The sequence below is a fragment of the Lepidochelys olivacea genome (genome assembly GCF_965140295.1).
Source record: "Lepidochelys olivacea isolate rLepOli2 genome assembly, chromosome: 3".
Classification (NCBI taxonomy): Eukaryota; Metazoa; Chordata; order Testudines; family Cheloniidae; genus Lepidochelys; species Lepidochelys olivacea.
In genome coordinates this window covers 121,193,505-121,211,317 of record NC_140413.1, presented here as the reverse complement: position 1 = coordinate 121,211,317, position 17,813 = coordinate 121,193,505, and the positions used below count along the sequence as shown (strand labels likewise).

The window sequence follows — 17,813 nt, the reverse complement described above, 5'->3', positions numbered from 1 at the left end:
GTGCCCTGTCCCAATTAGCTACACTAGCATTGTGTTGTGTGAATCCACTGCCAGGTCAAGCAGTCTAGTCTCTTCCTTCCTGCCCACCTCACCCCACGAAGGAAAGAAAGCAAGCAGTCCTTAGCTTTTGCATAATGGTGCCCCTTATTCTGGTAAATGTTTCCATTGTCCCCAGGGAGACCGTACTTGGGCCGGTTGAGAGAAAGCTGGAATACAACCAGTTTTCAACATTCAGAGGCATTGTTGCAGAACCTGGCTCTTTCTTCTAGATTATACACAGAGTTGAAAGAGCCACCGCCTTTAGTAACATCCTGTTGTATGCTTGTCACAGCTAAACCTCTGCAGTCTTCCAATTAGTAAGACATCAGAACAAAGGCACGTTTCATGATTTGTTTACTTGTACGATTTGGTAAAAGCCATCACATATTTGTGAAAGTCCTATTGAAACAAACCACAGTTGGGATTTTTCCATTTGTGGTTCAATAAGGGAAGAAAAACAGACACTTCCGTGAAAGGAACCTTAGCAGATTAGGTTCCTTTCTAAAGAAGAAGATTCTACCTTCTTTTGTTGACTTTTAGTTTCTGAGTTCTCTCTCTCCCCTGCCCCAGTTGATGCTCCCTCTTCATTGTCATAGTCTGGGGCATGTCAATGAGCTGCAACTAGCAATCATTTGAGCTGCAGGAAGGTGACATCACTGATAAAAGTCAAGGTTTAAAACGTTTACATAAACAACTAAATAAAAAGTGGCATATAGCTGACTTGGTTAAAATGATTTGGAAGGCCCGTCACTCAAGTCCTTTAAAACTGGCTTGACAAAGGTACCACAGGCACTGGCCGGGGGATGAACTTGCAGTCTTTTCATTCTTACCTCTCTGAGAAGCACACTTCGGAACATGAGATCACCACAACACACAATGGGGAAGAAGCACTGAAAGCAGTCAGAAAAAAATTAGGATGAGCACCAAACTAAAAATCATTCATCTCACCTCATCACAAGCTTCCCACTTTGTTATTTCACGTTGCATACCAAACTTAAGCTAGATCTACACTACAGAGTTCTGCTGGCAAACCTATGTCAGCTAGAACTGTGAAAAATTCCCACCCCTGGGGAACATAGCTATGCAAACAAAACCCCCAGTGTAGACACAACTGAGCCAACAGAGCAAAACCAAGAAACACTCTGTTCTGCAGCCACAGCCTTAGAGTCTTTGTCGCACACTTTAAAGGCTTGTGTCCCAGCTCTCAGGCCTTCTCTACACAAAGTATACACCTTATAAACCTTCCATTCCTCCCCCTCCCTGGACATGGTTATACTGATATCAGTGTTCTTAGTACTGGTATTCCCATGTGAAAAGGAGACTAAACTATGCCGATATAAGGCACCTTTATACCTGCATAATTGCATCCATCCTAGGCATATGCTAAAGTTGGTCCTTCCCTGAGTTATGGGAGGCCCGGGGGGTTGCAAAGCAAGCCCACCCTGCACTTACCCTGCAACAGCAGCTCCTGTCCCATGGGACTGGCTGGGCGTGGCTCCCTGCTCCAGGCATTGCAACCTGACCCTGGCACACAGGGTTGCAGCACTGCTTACTCAAATTTGGCACAGCCAGCCCCCCATCGGGGGGGCTGGGCCAAACCTGAGTGGTGCTGTGACCCTGTGCACCATAGGCCAGTCACAGTGCTGGGAGCAGGGATCCAAGCCCAGCCAGCCTTGTAGGACAGGAACGTTTCAACAGGACCAGGTTTTATTGGTCAAAGCAGGACAGTCCCATGAAACCCAGGACCGTTGGGACATCTGACACTAGGAGTTGTAACAGTATAACTATATCAGTAAAAAACAAACAACAAAAACACACACCCCTAACCGACATAGTTATCCTGGCACAAATACTGTGCATACACCATGCCGAAGACCTTCAAGATTTAGATCTGTATCTGTGGTGGGAAGGGAGTTGTTCACTTTCCAAAAAATAGTGGGCTAGTTCTTTAAGTGCTTTTCCTATGATAGCCTGGGAACGTTCTACATGAATAGTGCATTTTTTTAGCCTGCATCTGTTACCTCTAGTATGTGAGAGCAGCTTTGTTTGTTGGTACTGTGTGACTCTTCACACACGCGTTGAGCCAGCCGTGAAACTACCACAGCTGCTGCTTGCAAGGGAAGATCGTACCCTTCTGGCTCTCTCTCCTTCATCCACCTGGTGCTGCCTGAGATATCATCCCTAGTAGCAACTGTTCTGGTCTCAAGAGAAGGAGGGAAGTCTGTGGGGCTGAACAGAAGCTGAGATTTCACAATTTAATGCTGTCTTTCCGTGAATGTGATCCTGTGAATTGTATGTGACAATATAACAGCTATACAGAGGCATGCCTATTCGGGATGCATGCTCTTCAGAAGGAATGAGTTTGCTTACAGTGAAACACATTGCTTTTACATTATTGCTGCATGAATTCAATGCTTGTGAAACACACCAGATGGCAATTGAGGGATATAGTTAGGGATTTGAAATCTGAACCCACATTTTTATACACACCCACTGCTCAAACCATGCCCATAATTTTCGAAAGCAGATCTGCCATACACACAGGATGCTTGCTAACACAGGGAGTGTGGTTAGATAGCGAGATATAGCAGTGTATCTTAACTAAAGATCGGAGAAAGTACTAACAACCTACCAGTCCCCATGAGAAATACTGCCTCTAGGAAATTAGAAGGCTTATACCATGGCATATGTCTGCCTACACTAGTGTGTAAATTAATTGCCTGGTCCTGCAAAGCACTGCACACTGAACCACCACTGGATTCAAGGAACAGTTCCAGCATCCTTATTTATCCATGGAGCAGGTCAAACGTCCCCACACTGGCCTATGTGTCTGAAACTTGTCCTGGAGGGACCACTTTGAGTGATCATGCCTGTTCAATCATTGTTAATTTATATTAATATATTTATACTGCACCCAATAGTGTGCCAATGTGCTTAACAGATGGATTAAAAAGAGCATGCTCCCTGTCTCAAAACATCAGTCCTTGGATTTTCTGGATTAGACTGCCAGCAAGGGTCCTGCCACTGCCTGTCATTCTTAGGAAAAGCACCGAATACAGAACAATAATGTTTCCATAGAAATTGTATGGCATACCTAGAATTTAATAGGGAATCATTTATCTGCTATAAAATCCCATAGGATTAAAAAAAAACAGAAAAAAATCACTAATCAATATTTAGGGTTTTTAGAATAATTGCTTTTGTTCCCTATTAGTTTAATCGCTAATAGATTCTATAGGATTTTTCAATATGGGCTAAAATGGTGGGATTAGTATTGTAGACCTCTGCCCACTAGGAACTGAACTGAGACCAACAATTCATTTCAAATAACTTTTGGGCACTTCCAGATGTGACTTTGCCTAAGTAAAGATGAAAGATTCCTGAGGCCTATTCCCAATCTGTGAGCCATTTTAGTCCCCTTTTTCAGCTTGCAAGATGTCTACACAGCAAAAGCTGTGCACAGGTAAGCCTGTCTGAACTAGCTTGAATCCAGCTAGCATGGGTAATAATAGCAGTGAAGATGGCACAGCATGGGCTTCAAAGCTGGCTAGGGAGCTGAGCATACACCCAGAGTCGGTGCCAGGGTTGTATTGTATTGAAGCCTGCACTGGTCTGTCTCCACTGCTACGTTACCTGCACTAGCTGGATTCAAGCTAGCTTAGGTAGGCTAACCTGTGTACAGCTTTTGCTGTGTAGACATACCCTTAGTGATTTAGAACAAGGAACTGGAAGCCAGAAGTCCTGGGTTCTAATTCAGCTCTGCCAATGAGTCACTAAGGGTATGTCTACACTGCAAAAAAAGACCCCAGCAGTAAGTCTCAGAGCCCAGGTCTACCACCTCAGGCTCATAAGCTCACGCTACATGACTAAAAATACCAGTACAGACATTCAGGTTTGCGCTGGATCCTGGGCTCTGAAACCCAGCGAGAGGGAGGTTCTCCAGAAGAAGGCTGAGGCAAGATATGATTGCGCTCTATAAATACATCAGAGGGATAAATAGCAGGGAAGGAGATGAGGTAAGTTCAGTGTGAACACAAGAACAAATGGATATAAGCTGGCCATCAACAAGTTTAGGATTGAAATTAGATGAAGGTTTTTAACCATCAAAGGAATGAAGATCTGGAACAGCAGAGGAGCAGTGGGGGAAAACAACCTAACTGGCTTCAAGACTGAGCTTGATAAGTTTATGGAGGGGATGGTATGATGGGGCTGCCTACAATGGCATGTAGCTGATCTGTGACTGCTAGCAGCAAATATTTTCAATAGCTGGTGATGGGACACTAGAGTTACTACAAAGTAACTCTAAGTTACTACAGAGAATTCTTTCCCGGGTGTCTGGCTGGTGGGTCTTGCCCCATGTTCAGGGTCTAACTGATTGCCATATTTGGAGTCAGGAGGGCATTTTTCCCCCAGGTCACATTGGCAGAGACCCTGTGGGTTTTTCGACTTTCTCTGTAGCATGGGTCACCTGCAGGTGTAATCTACTGTAAATGGTGAATTTTCTGTAACTTGAAGTCTTTAAACCATGGTCTGAGGACTTCAGTAACTCAGCCAGAGGTTAGGGGTCTAGTACAGGAGTGGGTGGGTGAGGTTCTGTGGCCTGCAAGGTGCAGGAGTTCAGATGAGATGATCATGATGGTCTCTTCTGGCCTTAAAGTCTATGAGTCTCAGCCTGAACTCAGATGCCTAAACTACTATTTTTAGCCCTATAGCGTGAGCCTCAGTTGGTTGGCCTGGGCTGTGAGACTCACTGCCACAGGTCTTTTCTTTTTGCAATGTAGACGTACCCTAAGTGACTTTGAGCTAGTATCTTAATCTCTCTGTGATTTTGTTGCTTATAACATGAATAGCAGTTACCTCCCTTGCAATGGTTTTGCAAGGCTTCATTGCTATTATTGTTTCTATTAAGGTAGCACCCAAAGGCCCCAGTCAATATCAGGACCCCTTGGGGTCAGCTCCTGGAAAAAGATGGGCCCTGATCTTGCAACCTATTCTCTGTGAGCAGATTCCTACCCTGACATGGAGCCCCATTGACTTCAGCACGATTCCATGCATGAAAAGGGTCCACTCATGCAGGACTGTTGTGATAAACCGGTGAAATTAAGAGGCGCTGCACCCAAGTAGTAGTATGGAATTTGCATTCGAAGTAAAGCAAAGTCTAAAATACCTATTAATCGGATTACAATCTACAGCAGTGGTTCTCAAACTTTTGCATTGGTGACCCATTTCACACAGCAAGCCTCTGAGTGCGACCCTCTATAAATTAAAAACATTTTTTTATATATTTAACACTATTATAAATGCTGGTGTTGAAGCGGGGTCTGGAGGTGGAGGCTTACAGCTCGCGATCCCCATGTAATAACCCCCAGTTTGAGAACCCCTGATCTACAGGTATCCTGGTCCAGTTACTAGTTAAAGAAAAGGAAAGTGCAGATCATGTGTTCAGTACACTATACTAATACCTGTAAAAAACAAACCATTGAAATGGATATATGAGCCATTGACAAGTAAGAGAGAAAAATGGCCCCTCTCTCTGCCTGTCTGGAATAAATTTAAACCTTTATTTTCTTAATAATATTTCACACTTATGTAGCAGCTTTCATCTTTATTTTACAAACCCTACTGAATCTTCACAACGTCCCTCGCAATATAGCTGAGCATTGTTACCACCTGTCAGGGATAGTCTAGAGAATACTTAGTCCTGCCATGAGTGCAGAGAACTGGACTAGATGACCTCTCGAGGTCCCTTCCAGTCCTATGATTCTATTACTCCATCCCCATTTTGCAGATAATCAGAGGCAGAGAAGTGGCTTCTCCCAGACCACAGAAGAAGTCAGTGTCAGACTCAGATTTATTTCTTACAAGAAGCTGTTGTTAAGGAAGGGCACAGGGAGCTCTTACTGCAAGTTTCTTGACTTTTCATCAGTTTTATTCAAATCCCTTTTCATTATCTAGACAAACTGGTTTTACTTTTAATAAATAAATTTACTTACCACTGCTACTAACAACACCTTAGATTATTAAAATGGAAAAGCCTGTAAAATTCAGATTCACCTTTCACTTTATATGCAGTATATTTATCTTTTGAACTGCAGTCAACTGGGACAATGGAAAACTCATTGTCACTCTTTAGTCAATTTCATTTTTTTAGATTTTTCAGGAACTAGCCCAATGCTGCAAAGGTTGTTGTTGCACTTGTTTAAAAGCAGTGTCCATTGTAGTTTTTAAAAAATAATGCATAGAAATATGTCTATTGGTGTAAGGTGTCATGAAAAGCTTGACAAACCTAAATGTAGGGTCACATTTAACTGGATGACGTCTTTTTCATTGCAAAAGCGATGGTATTTGACTAGCATGGGGGTGTTAAACAGTGCAAATTGCCCTTTAAAAATTAATTTTAACCTGCCTACACTGCATCATCCTTTTCACACATCCTACCTGGTGACAGTGGCATTACACGGAACCTTTACCTGCCAGATGACTCGTCTTTTCCATGCATAACAGCTACAAGGTTTTAAAAAAATAAAAACACTGCCGCTGCCCTAAAAGGAAAGAGGAAGCTAGAACTTTGAAGCGTCGGTCAGAGAATCTTGTCCTGCCCCATGATGCTTCTTCCTGTCTCAGTTTGTGAATTTCCACCTTCCCCTATTCTCCGTTTATAATGCAGCACACGTGGGGGTAGAACTGTTTAGTCTCCTTCTGTCTTTGCAGCAGATTAGTGGCAGAAAAGACAGTCATGCTGTTTCTCCTTTTCTCTATAGTTCGCTCGAGGTAAAAGAACTCTGGCTGGATACCATCCTCTGGTAAGCCCTGTTCTGCCTATGAAATGCATGTACCCAGTAAATAGTAAAGTTAGTGTAATACTACAAATTTAGACTGCAGAAATTATGTCCTGGGGAAGGAGGTCACCCATTGCCATTGTGGCTGTTGTGCATAGCAGATTGAGCGAGTTTAGTGTCGTATTTGAAAATTAGCACTGATGTAAGATTTGAGTTTTATGGTCTAGCTTTCAGCATTTATTATCTACTCCTTACATGTAGTGAAAGTGAAAAGCTCTTTTTTAAAGGAAGGCATATCTATGGTAGTTGTACTAAATGCATTACAGCTATAATTTCAGCTCCCATAATAATATTTTATAGTTTGCTAAGGATAGAGAGATTGACTTCTTATTTCAAGATATATTTTAAATGATATTTTGGCTTGCAGTAGAGCCACAAAAGAATGGTTAAATGTTATGGTGGGTAACCGTTATTTCTTTGTCCATTCATTCTGCACAGGCAAACAAAAGAAACCAAGGGAACCAGAATCACTAAAGTTCCATCAACTAAATTCCTAATGAAGGTGTTAAGCAGCTGCAATGCTGTAAGTGTTTTTAATGAGTCAATGGATCTACTTTAAAAAAAATTAATTTTTACAAATAATGTTGGAATAGTTTCTCACATTTTGTATTTGTTTTCTTTCTTAGCCAAAATCTCTAAATGCCAGCAATATGGAGACTTTGATTGAGTGCCAGTCAGAGGTAAATAATCTCTAACTCCATCCAGTTCTTATTGTATGTTCATGTGTAATACCCTGGCAAACTTGGGGTCAGATTCTCACCTCGTGTAAATCGGCATCATTCTGCTGAAGTCAGTGGAGTTTGCTGATTTACACAAGCTGAGGATCCAGACCTTGTTGTGTATTTAATTTCTGCCTTGTTTAGATATTACATCTAAAGAGCAAATATGCAGCAGTGACGATGTTTAAAGTTAGTTTAAGCAAGATTCAAAAAGAGATTGGATATTTTTAAGGATATCAAGAATATCCAGTCAAAATAGTTAATGAAAATATTTTGGAAGGTTTCAGGATTTAAGCAGATTTCTAACTATTAGAGATCAGAATAAGACCTATGTGGAAGGCAGATTGTCCCACATCTGCCTACTGCAGGGATCTTACACCTTCCTCTGAAACATCTGGTGCTAGCCACTGTCAGGGATAGGATAATGGACCTTGGGTATGACCCAGTCTGGCAATTCCTATGTTCCTAATAGCAACTTAAACATTAGGACTGGATAGTTCTATATAATACAGAGCCTACATGTAATTGCTAGACTTAATAATTAATCCTGTGATGCTATATTTTTCCATTTTGTATATGAAACATATCACAGGCTTTTGAGATACAGATGTGGTTGGCTGTTGGTTTTTTTTATCTTTGTCTGCTTCATGACTGACTAACATTTATTTTAGGGTGATATCAAGAAATGCCACTTGTTGGTGTCGTGTGACAGTGAAGATGGACTTTGCCATCTGATTGGTAAGTTTTGAAAAAAAACTTTTCTTCTTACATGAGTGTTGAAAGCTGGTATTTCTGCAAAACTAAAGCTGTTTTATATATATATATACACACACACACACACACACACACACACACATAGTACTGGAAGCAGGAAAAAAGGTTTGTTGTTAATTGATATTATGTGTGTTAATATCACATTATGTGACATTGTTATTATTTTTAACCCTTAGTTAGCAGGACTTTAATGAGCCACAAGTGCAAGTCCTGCTAACCTCTAGCACACATAGCAAATTTTCCATTTCATTTTGGTGTTGGGATATTCAATTTCTGCACAGAAGGCAACTTGTTTAGAAAACACTCCCAGTTATGCTTTATGGGGAAAACATAAGCTTCAGCACACTGTAATCTTCAAGTTCCCAACATGCCACTATGTTTAAGATCCAGGTTCAAATCCAACCATGGGAGATCTAGGAACCTCAAACAGCAGAGGGCTAGGAGAGTTGTTCATATCCTCCAGGCATGTGTGCTGTGTTCTAGGGCATCCCCTTGTGGCCGGCTGGAACAAAACTTTAAAGTCTTAGAGGTTGCATCCAATGGGCCAGCAACAACACACATATGCAGATGGCCAGAGCCACCCACCCCTAAACTGAAAAAAGTCCATATCTACTAAAGCAAAAAGAGCCAGTGCGTGATCTATGAGAGGTATGGAACACTGGTATCCACAAGTTTCAGAGTAGCAGCCATGTTAGTCTGTATCCACAAAAAGAGAAGGAGTACTTTGTGGCACCTTAGAGACTAACAAATTTATTTGAGCATAAGCTTTCGTGAGCTACAGCTCACTCCATCGGATGCATTCAGTGGAAAATACAGTGGGGAGATTTATCCACAAGGTGCAAGATATGAAAGGATGTGCTTGTAATCAATCCTTTGCAAGGTGCTAGAAAGAAAGAAAGAAAGAAAGAAAGAAAGAAAGAAAGAAAGAAAGAAAGAAAGAAAGAAAGAAAGAAAAAGAAAGAAAGAAAGAAAGAAAGAACCCCCACTTCCATGAACCCACTAACAGGGACATTGAGCAGGGTCAAATAATGTAGTGAAAGAATATTCATAACACTGCAAACTGCAAACTGTTGAATCAACCACAAAAGCAGTTCTTGGGCTGCATACATTCCTGCTGTAGGTCTAATGCTAAGAGGAAACAGCAAGTACAACATAGAAACAAGAAAGTTGCTATCTTTATAGAGCTGGTCAGAGTGTTACAGTTTAAGGACTTGTTTCCTTAGTAACATCTTAGCTATCTTTCAGTTTAGCTTTGCTCTGTTTAGCTTGACATCCTTGTTTTAATGTTTATGGTGCATATTATTTCCTCTGTCACAGAGCATACCAGATCATATCCACAGTAGCTTTCTCACACTGACTTTCCTTTCATTTTTGTTTTGCTCTTGCTTGTAATAGATGGTAATAAGAAAAGAAAGAAGGTGATATCATGGCCCTTCGCGCTGCGATGGAACTCTAACGTATCAGAGTCCTCGGGACATTTAGAATCTGATCTGAAGACTTCTCTGTTTGATCAGCCTCTGTCAATTGTCTGTGGTGAAGATGACACACTCCCCAAACCCATTCAGGTAAGTGAACAGCTAGTAGTAGTCATTTGGTATTTCTTATCTCTAATGAGTGGCAGTATGTCCTAGTGGGTAGGGCACTAGACTAGTATTCAAGAGACCTCAGTTCTGCTTCTGGGTCTGCTGATGACCTTAGGCATGTCACATCAGCTCTCTGCCTCAGTTTCCCCATCTTTTAAATGAGACTAATGATACCTCATTTGTAAAGTGTTTTGAGACCTACCAATAAAAATCTCTGTATAAGAGCTTGGTATTAATATTCATGCGCAAATAATAGTGCTACTAAGCAAGGTGGGGATTTCCTCTGTTCTAGAAAAACCCAATCCCTCAACTCCCATTTTCTTCAATGAGAATTACACACATGAGGATTGCAGACTAAGGGACTATAAAAAAAATGCATGGATTAGACCATCAAAAGTCAGTAGAAAAGCAGCAGCTGAACAGCTGTGAAGTTCAGGGTGATGAAGAGGCTTGGGTTGGCTAACTATAGAGAAAGGGTTAGTCGCAGAGTTCAGATGCAAATCCAAAGTTTGAGGGTATTCAGATGTGTGGGGTTGGGTTCAGCCCCTGTTGCTTGTGTTAGAAGTGTGGTCCACTGGTGAGGGCACTGATCTGGGAGTCAGGAAAAGTGAGTTACCTTCTTAATCATGTCATTGGCATGTGTGATCTTGAGAAAGTCACTTCACCTTTCAAATATTTCAGAAGCATAAGGACATTATGAATTACATCTTTCCCTGAAAAAAAGCACTCAGCTTTTGAGCAAATACCTTCTGACTGACACAAATGCCACCTCACTAAAGCAAAGGAAACACGTATTGAGGCCACTTGTCAATAAGTGTACAGTAAGCTTAGAACTGGACTTTGCCCACATTCAAGCAATGGATATTTTTTTTCCAAAATGAGCTTCACTAGGCATTCAGTATGGGGGCGGGGATAAAAACATGAGTGCCCAATTCATCTCCTTCTGGCAATCAGGAGTAATTCCACTGAAGTTGATGTAAAGTTAAAGTGAGAGAAAAGTCAAGACCTTAAAGTGTAACTTATTGCAAACCAACACTAGATGGTATCCCACTTTAAGAACAGTGCAGCTCCCAGTTAAATATGCTCATATCTTTAATAACACAGTTATGCTCTATATGGCCTCCCTTACCATTCTTCCATTTCTGTATGTGTGTTTCCTATAGGATATCCTTACTACACTGTATTTTAAAGGACCTTTCACTGAAGGAATATTCAGAAAAGCTGCCAATGAAAAAGCACGCAAGGAGTTGAAGGAAGAACTGAACTCAGGAGGAAAGGTTGACTTGGAAGGCAAACCCGTGCATCTGTTAGCAGTGGTCTTTAAGGTAAATGTACCTGACCCCTAGCTGTGAGAGTAGATTTCTAACAGGAATGGGCAAACTAGTAACTAGAACAGATCCTTACCTGGAACCAAAATTAAAACCAAAGTGAAACTAGACTAAACTTTTTAAACTTCAGGAAAAAATTGATAACCCTTTTAATTTCTTATTTTATTTTTCTGCCACTGACTTCCAGTTCCTATGTGACCTTGGACAAGTCACTTCATGGCCTCAGTTTTCCCTTCTGTAAAGTGGGGATAACTATATTTTATCTTTCTTTGTAAAGCACTTCATGCTGTTTTGTATATATTCATACAACATACATGAATGGTTGTGTGTGTGTGTGTGTATATATATATATATATATATATACAATGTACCTCATATACCATATAGCTAAAATTGATGAGCGCTGTGCTGAGTCAAAGTCTTAGTAATAATCAAAAGGCAAGAAATGTCTTTATGTTCATTCCATCGTAAATGGTATTATCCAAATGCTAAACAAAAGGTCTCTTCACTGCAGGATTTCCTCCGAAATATCCCACATAAGCTACTGTCATCTGAACTTTATGACGAGTGGATGACAGCAATGGAGAAGCAGAGCAATCCTGACAGAATTGGAGGATTGAAAGAGTAAGTTTTGCAATCAGTACCATTGAAATGGAGCAATCCAGATCCAGTGACCTTCCTGGAAACATTTCCACTCATGTCATTTGTAGAAAGTTGGTGCAACTCCTCCAGTGGTTAATTTTGGAGTGAAAACGGTGCAGAACAGCATTTCTCTAGTAACAATACTATCCTAAATGTATATGAGATTGATTTAAAAAACATAAGGCCTCCGGAATAATGAACAAACAGGCTTGCAATGTTTTGGTGATTAATGTCGTACATCAACAGTGGACAGTCATCTGGGGCCTCATCCAATCCCCATTAAAGTCAATGGAAAAGCTTCCATTGGTTTGAACCCTGGTCCTGGGAAAACAAAAGATAATTTTTCATTCTTGTGGGGGGAAAAAAACAGAAAAATATAAATTATAATTAACAGCTGACTTATATGAAATAACTGTAAAGCTACATAACATGACTTTAGAAGAGTTAAGGATGATATTATTGAACCTCTCCAGTGATATTTCCAGATTACATATCATTTATTAACATTGTTTGTTAATTTATTTTAAAACATGCAGTATTCTAACGCTTGCTTGCCAGTCAAGACGTTATGGTTAGCCACACAATCAGCTGCTGCTGGGGATTTTTGAATGGTAGTTTAGTAAAACAGTTAAAATAATTGTTTTCCTCTTTTTGGAGGAAGTGTTGTGTACGTGAGCTAAACTGAAACTTGTTCCCATAAAGACGAGGTCATTGTCACCTACTTAATTTTGCATTTTTTCATGTTTCTTAGGGTTGCAGACAAATTACCAAGACCAAATCTCCTCTTGCTCAAGCATTTGGTCTTTGTGCTTCACCATCTCAGCAAAACCTCTGAGGTCAACCGGATGGATTCCAGCAATCTTGCTATCTGCATTGGGCCAAACCTGCTGACTCCAAAGCATGATGAAACCTTACCACTTGAAGTCCAGAAACAGCTGAATGACAAGGTTAGTTTGGCTTCCTCCCTCTGCTGCTCCCCTAAACAGACTCTTACCCTTACTATTTATCTTCAGAAGCTAAGTGAGGCACCACTACCAGCCATCTCTGGGTCAACCCCTCACTGGTCCATTCAGAAACAGGTCATCAAGTCTCCTTGCCTCATCATCTACATTGTACAAACAATAAGTTAGCCTAGAGTACACACTACTCATGTTTCCAGCTCCTGAATACAAATGTACTGAACACATATATATCAATAAAATATACAGTGTGTGTGTGTGTATATATAGATATATACACACACATATATACACACACCACACACACTATCTGAGTTGTAATCTTCAAGTGAGAGTTAAGTCTTCTTGGATAAATCTGAGCAGATCCACAGGACCCCTGTTCCAAAGTGGCCCATTATGTAACATGAGGCTAACATTTTCACAGGATCCATCCATTCCTGCAAGCCCTTCATTGTTCAGCATGGTTCTGTTCAAAGATAACTTGCTGTCTGATATGTGGAGCTCTTTATAAAGGAGTGGCTTAATCTAATGTTGTAGCAGCTACCCAGCTGCTGTAGTATTATATGCAAAAGTACTGTACAGTATTATGAAAGATTATTATATACTATACATGTTATTCATATCCCTTCAGTTAAAATAAATTAGTTAACAATAGATCTTAAACTGCAAAAAAAAAAAAACAGTGCCAGTTCTGAAACTGCCAGTTCAAATGCTTAGTTTAACACACACAAAAATAATTATTTTATTTTCACAGGTTAAGACATTAGTGGAATTCCTCATTGATAACTACTTTGAAATATTTGGGGAGGATATATCTTTGCTCTTCAGTCCCTCAGCTGATGATTCACTGGAACACGCAGACAGCTCCACAGGTACGATGATGTGTGGGTGTACTTTACATATTGGGTGTATTGGATCCACTCCAGATCTGGATAAATAACAACACCCGTGTATACATTTATGCATGGTATCTGGTCTATCAAGTTATTGAAGCACGTTTATGTTAAAATGTAGTAAAATTTTACTGAAAGTACAGAGGGTTTCTGAGTGCCAGACACAAACTGCGAATGTTATTTTATTGAGCGTGTTCTACATGCTAAAGAAGTCACTTAAAATGACACTATCCCACAAGGCTAGATTCATTCCCAATGCCAAACGTCAGCTGTTCATACCGTTTATAAAATCATCGTATTCATAGCCTCTCATAGGACTCTATGCTGCAAGCTGCCGAGTGCCCTCAGCTCCCATTGACGTCAGTAGGAATTGAGGGCACTCAGCACCTCACTGTGTTGAGTCCACAATGATCATTAAATGTCCTCTTAGTGGAACTTCCTGAGGTCCAAATGTCACCGTCTGTATATGTGTAGCTGCCAATGAAGTCACGTCCAAGGGCTGAATGTTGTTCATTATGGGCCAGATTGTTCCTGCCCCTGGGCAGGTATGTAAGAGGGAATAAGGACCCTTTCCCACTATGAATCCTTTGACAGGTGCCAAGCACAACCCCAGATCTGTGTGCTCCCTGAGTGTAAGGACCTTAGGTATCATTATTGGCAGCTCTAGAAACCTTCAAGGAGGGGATGGTTCCATGACCTTGTCCCAACCTCTTGCTGGCCCCGTGTTGGGACAGTATATGCTGTCCCTTTACAAAGGCAGTCAGAGCACCTGCCTTGCGCCAGCCCCTACCCTAAGCTAAGTTAAAACTGCAGTTCAACCTCACTGATTTTAAGGTGACCCACTATCCTTTTTGATATAAATGGATTAAGAAGATTGTTCCTAAAAAGAATTATGAAAATTGAAACAAATGTGCCAGATTGGGAAGCTATAGAATATAGTGGTTGCTCATAGCTGTTTTTTCTTTTCTACTTGTTTTTTTCTATCCCCATTCGTAAAATTGTTTACCTTTCTTTCTCCCCCTTTAGCCCTCCTAAAAATATTATGCTACAGTTAGTTGGGTATATACCTGAATGTAGTGAATTTGTCAGATAAGAACTCTTGAGGTGTTAGACTAAACTACATAGGTCAGATTCTCAACTGGTATAAGTTGCTGAGTTCCACTGACGTCAGTTTACATCAGCTGAGGATCTGGCACCAGAACTATGAATAAATGGAGATCAGCACATCAATAATTGTTGTTTTCAAGTAGTTTTTGCTTCGCATGTAATGTACTGACAATTTCTTCCTCTCCCACAGAACTGTTATCTCCCACTCAGCAAAATGACTCCGCCTACGACAGCACTGATCCCGAGGCTGAATACAACTCCAGCATTTCTCAAATCAAGCAGCTCCAGAAGACCAAAGGGAAAACCAATAGCCTGAGCACCAGAGAGCCACAGTGCCAAAAACCACAGGACCTCCTCCCGTCTGCCTCTTCACTAACCGTTTTTAAAAACTCCATAAGCACACTGGATAGGAGATTCTCTGAGCCAGACATGTCCTTGAAGGACTACCTTGAAGGCAAGATAAGGAGCCAGAAGCTAACCAAAAGTGAGGATAATTTCACCATCCAGCAGGAACAGCTGAGGTTGCAAGGTCAAGAACTGGAAAAGCACCTGTCAGGGGAATTTTTTCCTGGAGGTCACTATAGGACTAAAAAGCCACTAAACCTAAGTGTGAAAACCAACTTGCCATCAGAATTATCAAGTGGCTCATTACCCAAAACATCCTCCAACTGTTCTTTGGATAGCTCCTTATCTAGTTCTGACTGCTCTGTCTTTACCAGCTCACCATTAGTTTCTCCTTCCAGTCCCAAGAGAAACTTCTTAAACAGACCCCAGTCCTTTTCCACCAAGACTGCAGATGAAAGTGATACACCCATCAGAGAGATCAAAAAGCACTCCATGTCATTTTGTTTGGCAACCCGCAAGAAAGTGCTAACAAAAACCCAAAGTTGGGAGCCTGGAAAAGCCATAGGCTTTCAAAGAAACAGCTTCAAGAAGGACTCAAAGAAAGAAAATCAGTTTTCATGCAGAATAGTCCAGGAACACTGTACCAACAATAGCAAACCATTATCTGTGGTATATCAACCAAGGTCTCGTTTCAGGTCAGCTGATGAGGTGTTTAGGGAAGTGGACCAGAAAAATCCTGGCAAACCACCATCGTATGAAGAGGCTACTAAAAACTGCCTGGCTGCTAAGGTCCCCTCATACAGTACCTTAACAGTTCAGAATATGAGAGCAACTGTGTCAAATCAAGACTCTTTGCCTCCTCATGCATGTCTCAGCAATAGAGGGGTTACAACAGATACATATCGGAAGGATCTACCCTCTGACAGACTTTTTGTGGTAAATGATTCTCCGATACAAACTGAAACCATTGACATTGGAATGAATTCCCGTGCAAGTTTACCTGTAACCCCTCGAGTTTATCGTCTCAGGACTGTGTCTGAGTCCTATCAAAAGAACAAACAAGAGTATCTGATTCGACGGTGCAGTCAGCCAGTCTTTGAGGTTGACCAAATCAAATATGCTAAGGAATCCTATGTTTAAATAGACTGTCCATTCTCAACACAATGTACAAAGTAAACATGGTACAAATAGATGTCTTGCAAAAGATCATCCACAACATTTTACTTTAAAAGGACCAAGATTAAGCTAGCTTGACGTGAACACTTCTTTTGCATAAAGCTTTTCTGAAACTGGGTGTCAGCCTAATGTATCATGTTTTTCCAGCATTGGGTGTGTGTGGTGCATTATAATGTAAAAAAGTGTATATACTGCACATAATATATTACATTGAAAGAAAAGAGTAGAAATGTGAGAGCTGTGTGATAGAGTGTTGTGTTTCTATCCTTCAGAGGTCACTTTCAAGGCTGGGAGGGCCAAAACTTATCCCACCTGCCTTTTCTCCTATATATGTATGAAGGCTTTGTGTAATTTGCTATATGGTTTTTCCCCTCTAACACAATGCATTGCTGATTATTTTTTAATTTAAAAAAATGGGTCAGCAATCCCTCAGTCCCAGAATCTGAGACATTAAAGATGGAAAAGAACTGTTCCATCATCTAGTCCAGTCCCACCTGCTCCTAATGCAGGATTGCTCGTCACAACATACTTTTCTAGAGCTCTGCCTGGTTTTAAATGACTCAAGCAATGTTTTCACCACTTACCTTGGGATACTACTTCACACTCTAATAAACCTCACTCTTATTAAGTTCCTCCTACTATTCAAGCTAAATTTCCTTTCTCTTGATTTTTATCTCATCACTCCTAGTTATACTCATTGTTGCCCTCCTAAACAATCCCTCTCCCTCCTTGGTGGTTAGGAGAGCAAACTTACAACAACTAATCGGCAGTATTATGTAGTCAGTCATGATCTCCAATCAAAATCAGGGACCTCTGTTATTAGGCATGTACATATACATTGTAAGAGACAGTCCCTGCCCTGAAGAGTTTATAGTCTAAATAGACAGGGCACACAAAGGTGAGAGAAAGGAAGTATTGTTATCCCCATGTTACAGAGCACATGAACAAGAAAAATCCTGCAAGTAAACATTTCACACTCAAGCTTCCAACAGCTCTTTAAAACCTACAATGAGAAACATTTTAGTTATAAAAAATACTTGACAGTGTCTTTTAACCTTATAAGAATAAAAATGACTGGACGTGTAATGTGTTTTCACATGTAGTAACTCACATTTTAATAGCACTTATCTCCAGTTTATGGTTCAATGCCTTGAACCAGGACGGAGGAGACTTTTTGGTTTTTCCTCCAGTGTAATTTCACTACAATAAAGCACTTTTTTCTGCATGTCTAATTGTTATGATATTTTATTCATGGCCTCTCTCTTTTTCAAACATTCACACACTATCTGCATAAGAACATAAGAACGGCCATACTGGGTCAGACCAAAGGTCCATCCAGCCCAGTATCCTGTCTACTGACAGTGGCTAATGCCAGGTGCCCCAGTGGGAATGAACACAACAGATAATTA

At 40.7% G+C, this 17,813-nt stretch overlaps 1 protein-coding gene across 1 annotated transcript; it reads left to right on the top strand.

Moving 5' to 3' along the window:
- Positions 1 to 6,737: 6,737 nt before the first annotated feature.
- On the top strand, positions 6,738 to 17,629 carry TAGAP (T cell activation RhoGTPase activating protein). Its single transcript, XM_084622449.1, has 10 exons — positions 6,738 to 6,842; positions 7,317 to 7,401; positions 7,505 to 7,558; positions 8,269 to 8,335; positions 9,767 to 9,936; positions 11,118 to 11,279; positions 11,797 to 11,906; positions 12,676 to 12,871; positions 13,638 to 13,755; positions 15,074 to 17,629. Exons 2-10 carry the CDS (start codon positions 7,375 to 7,377, stop codon positions 16,366 to 16,368), a joined length of 2,199 nt encoding a protein of 732 aa, XP_084478575.1. The 5' UTR covers positions 6,738 to 6,842; positions 7,317 to 7,374; the 3' UTR covers positions 16,369 to 17,629.
- The last annotated feature ends 184 nt before the right edge of the window (positions 17,630 to 17,813 follow it).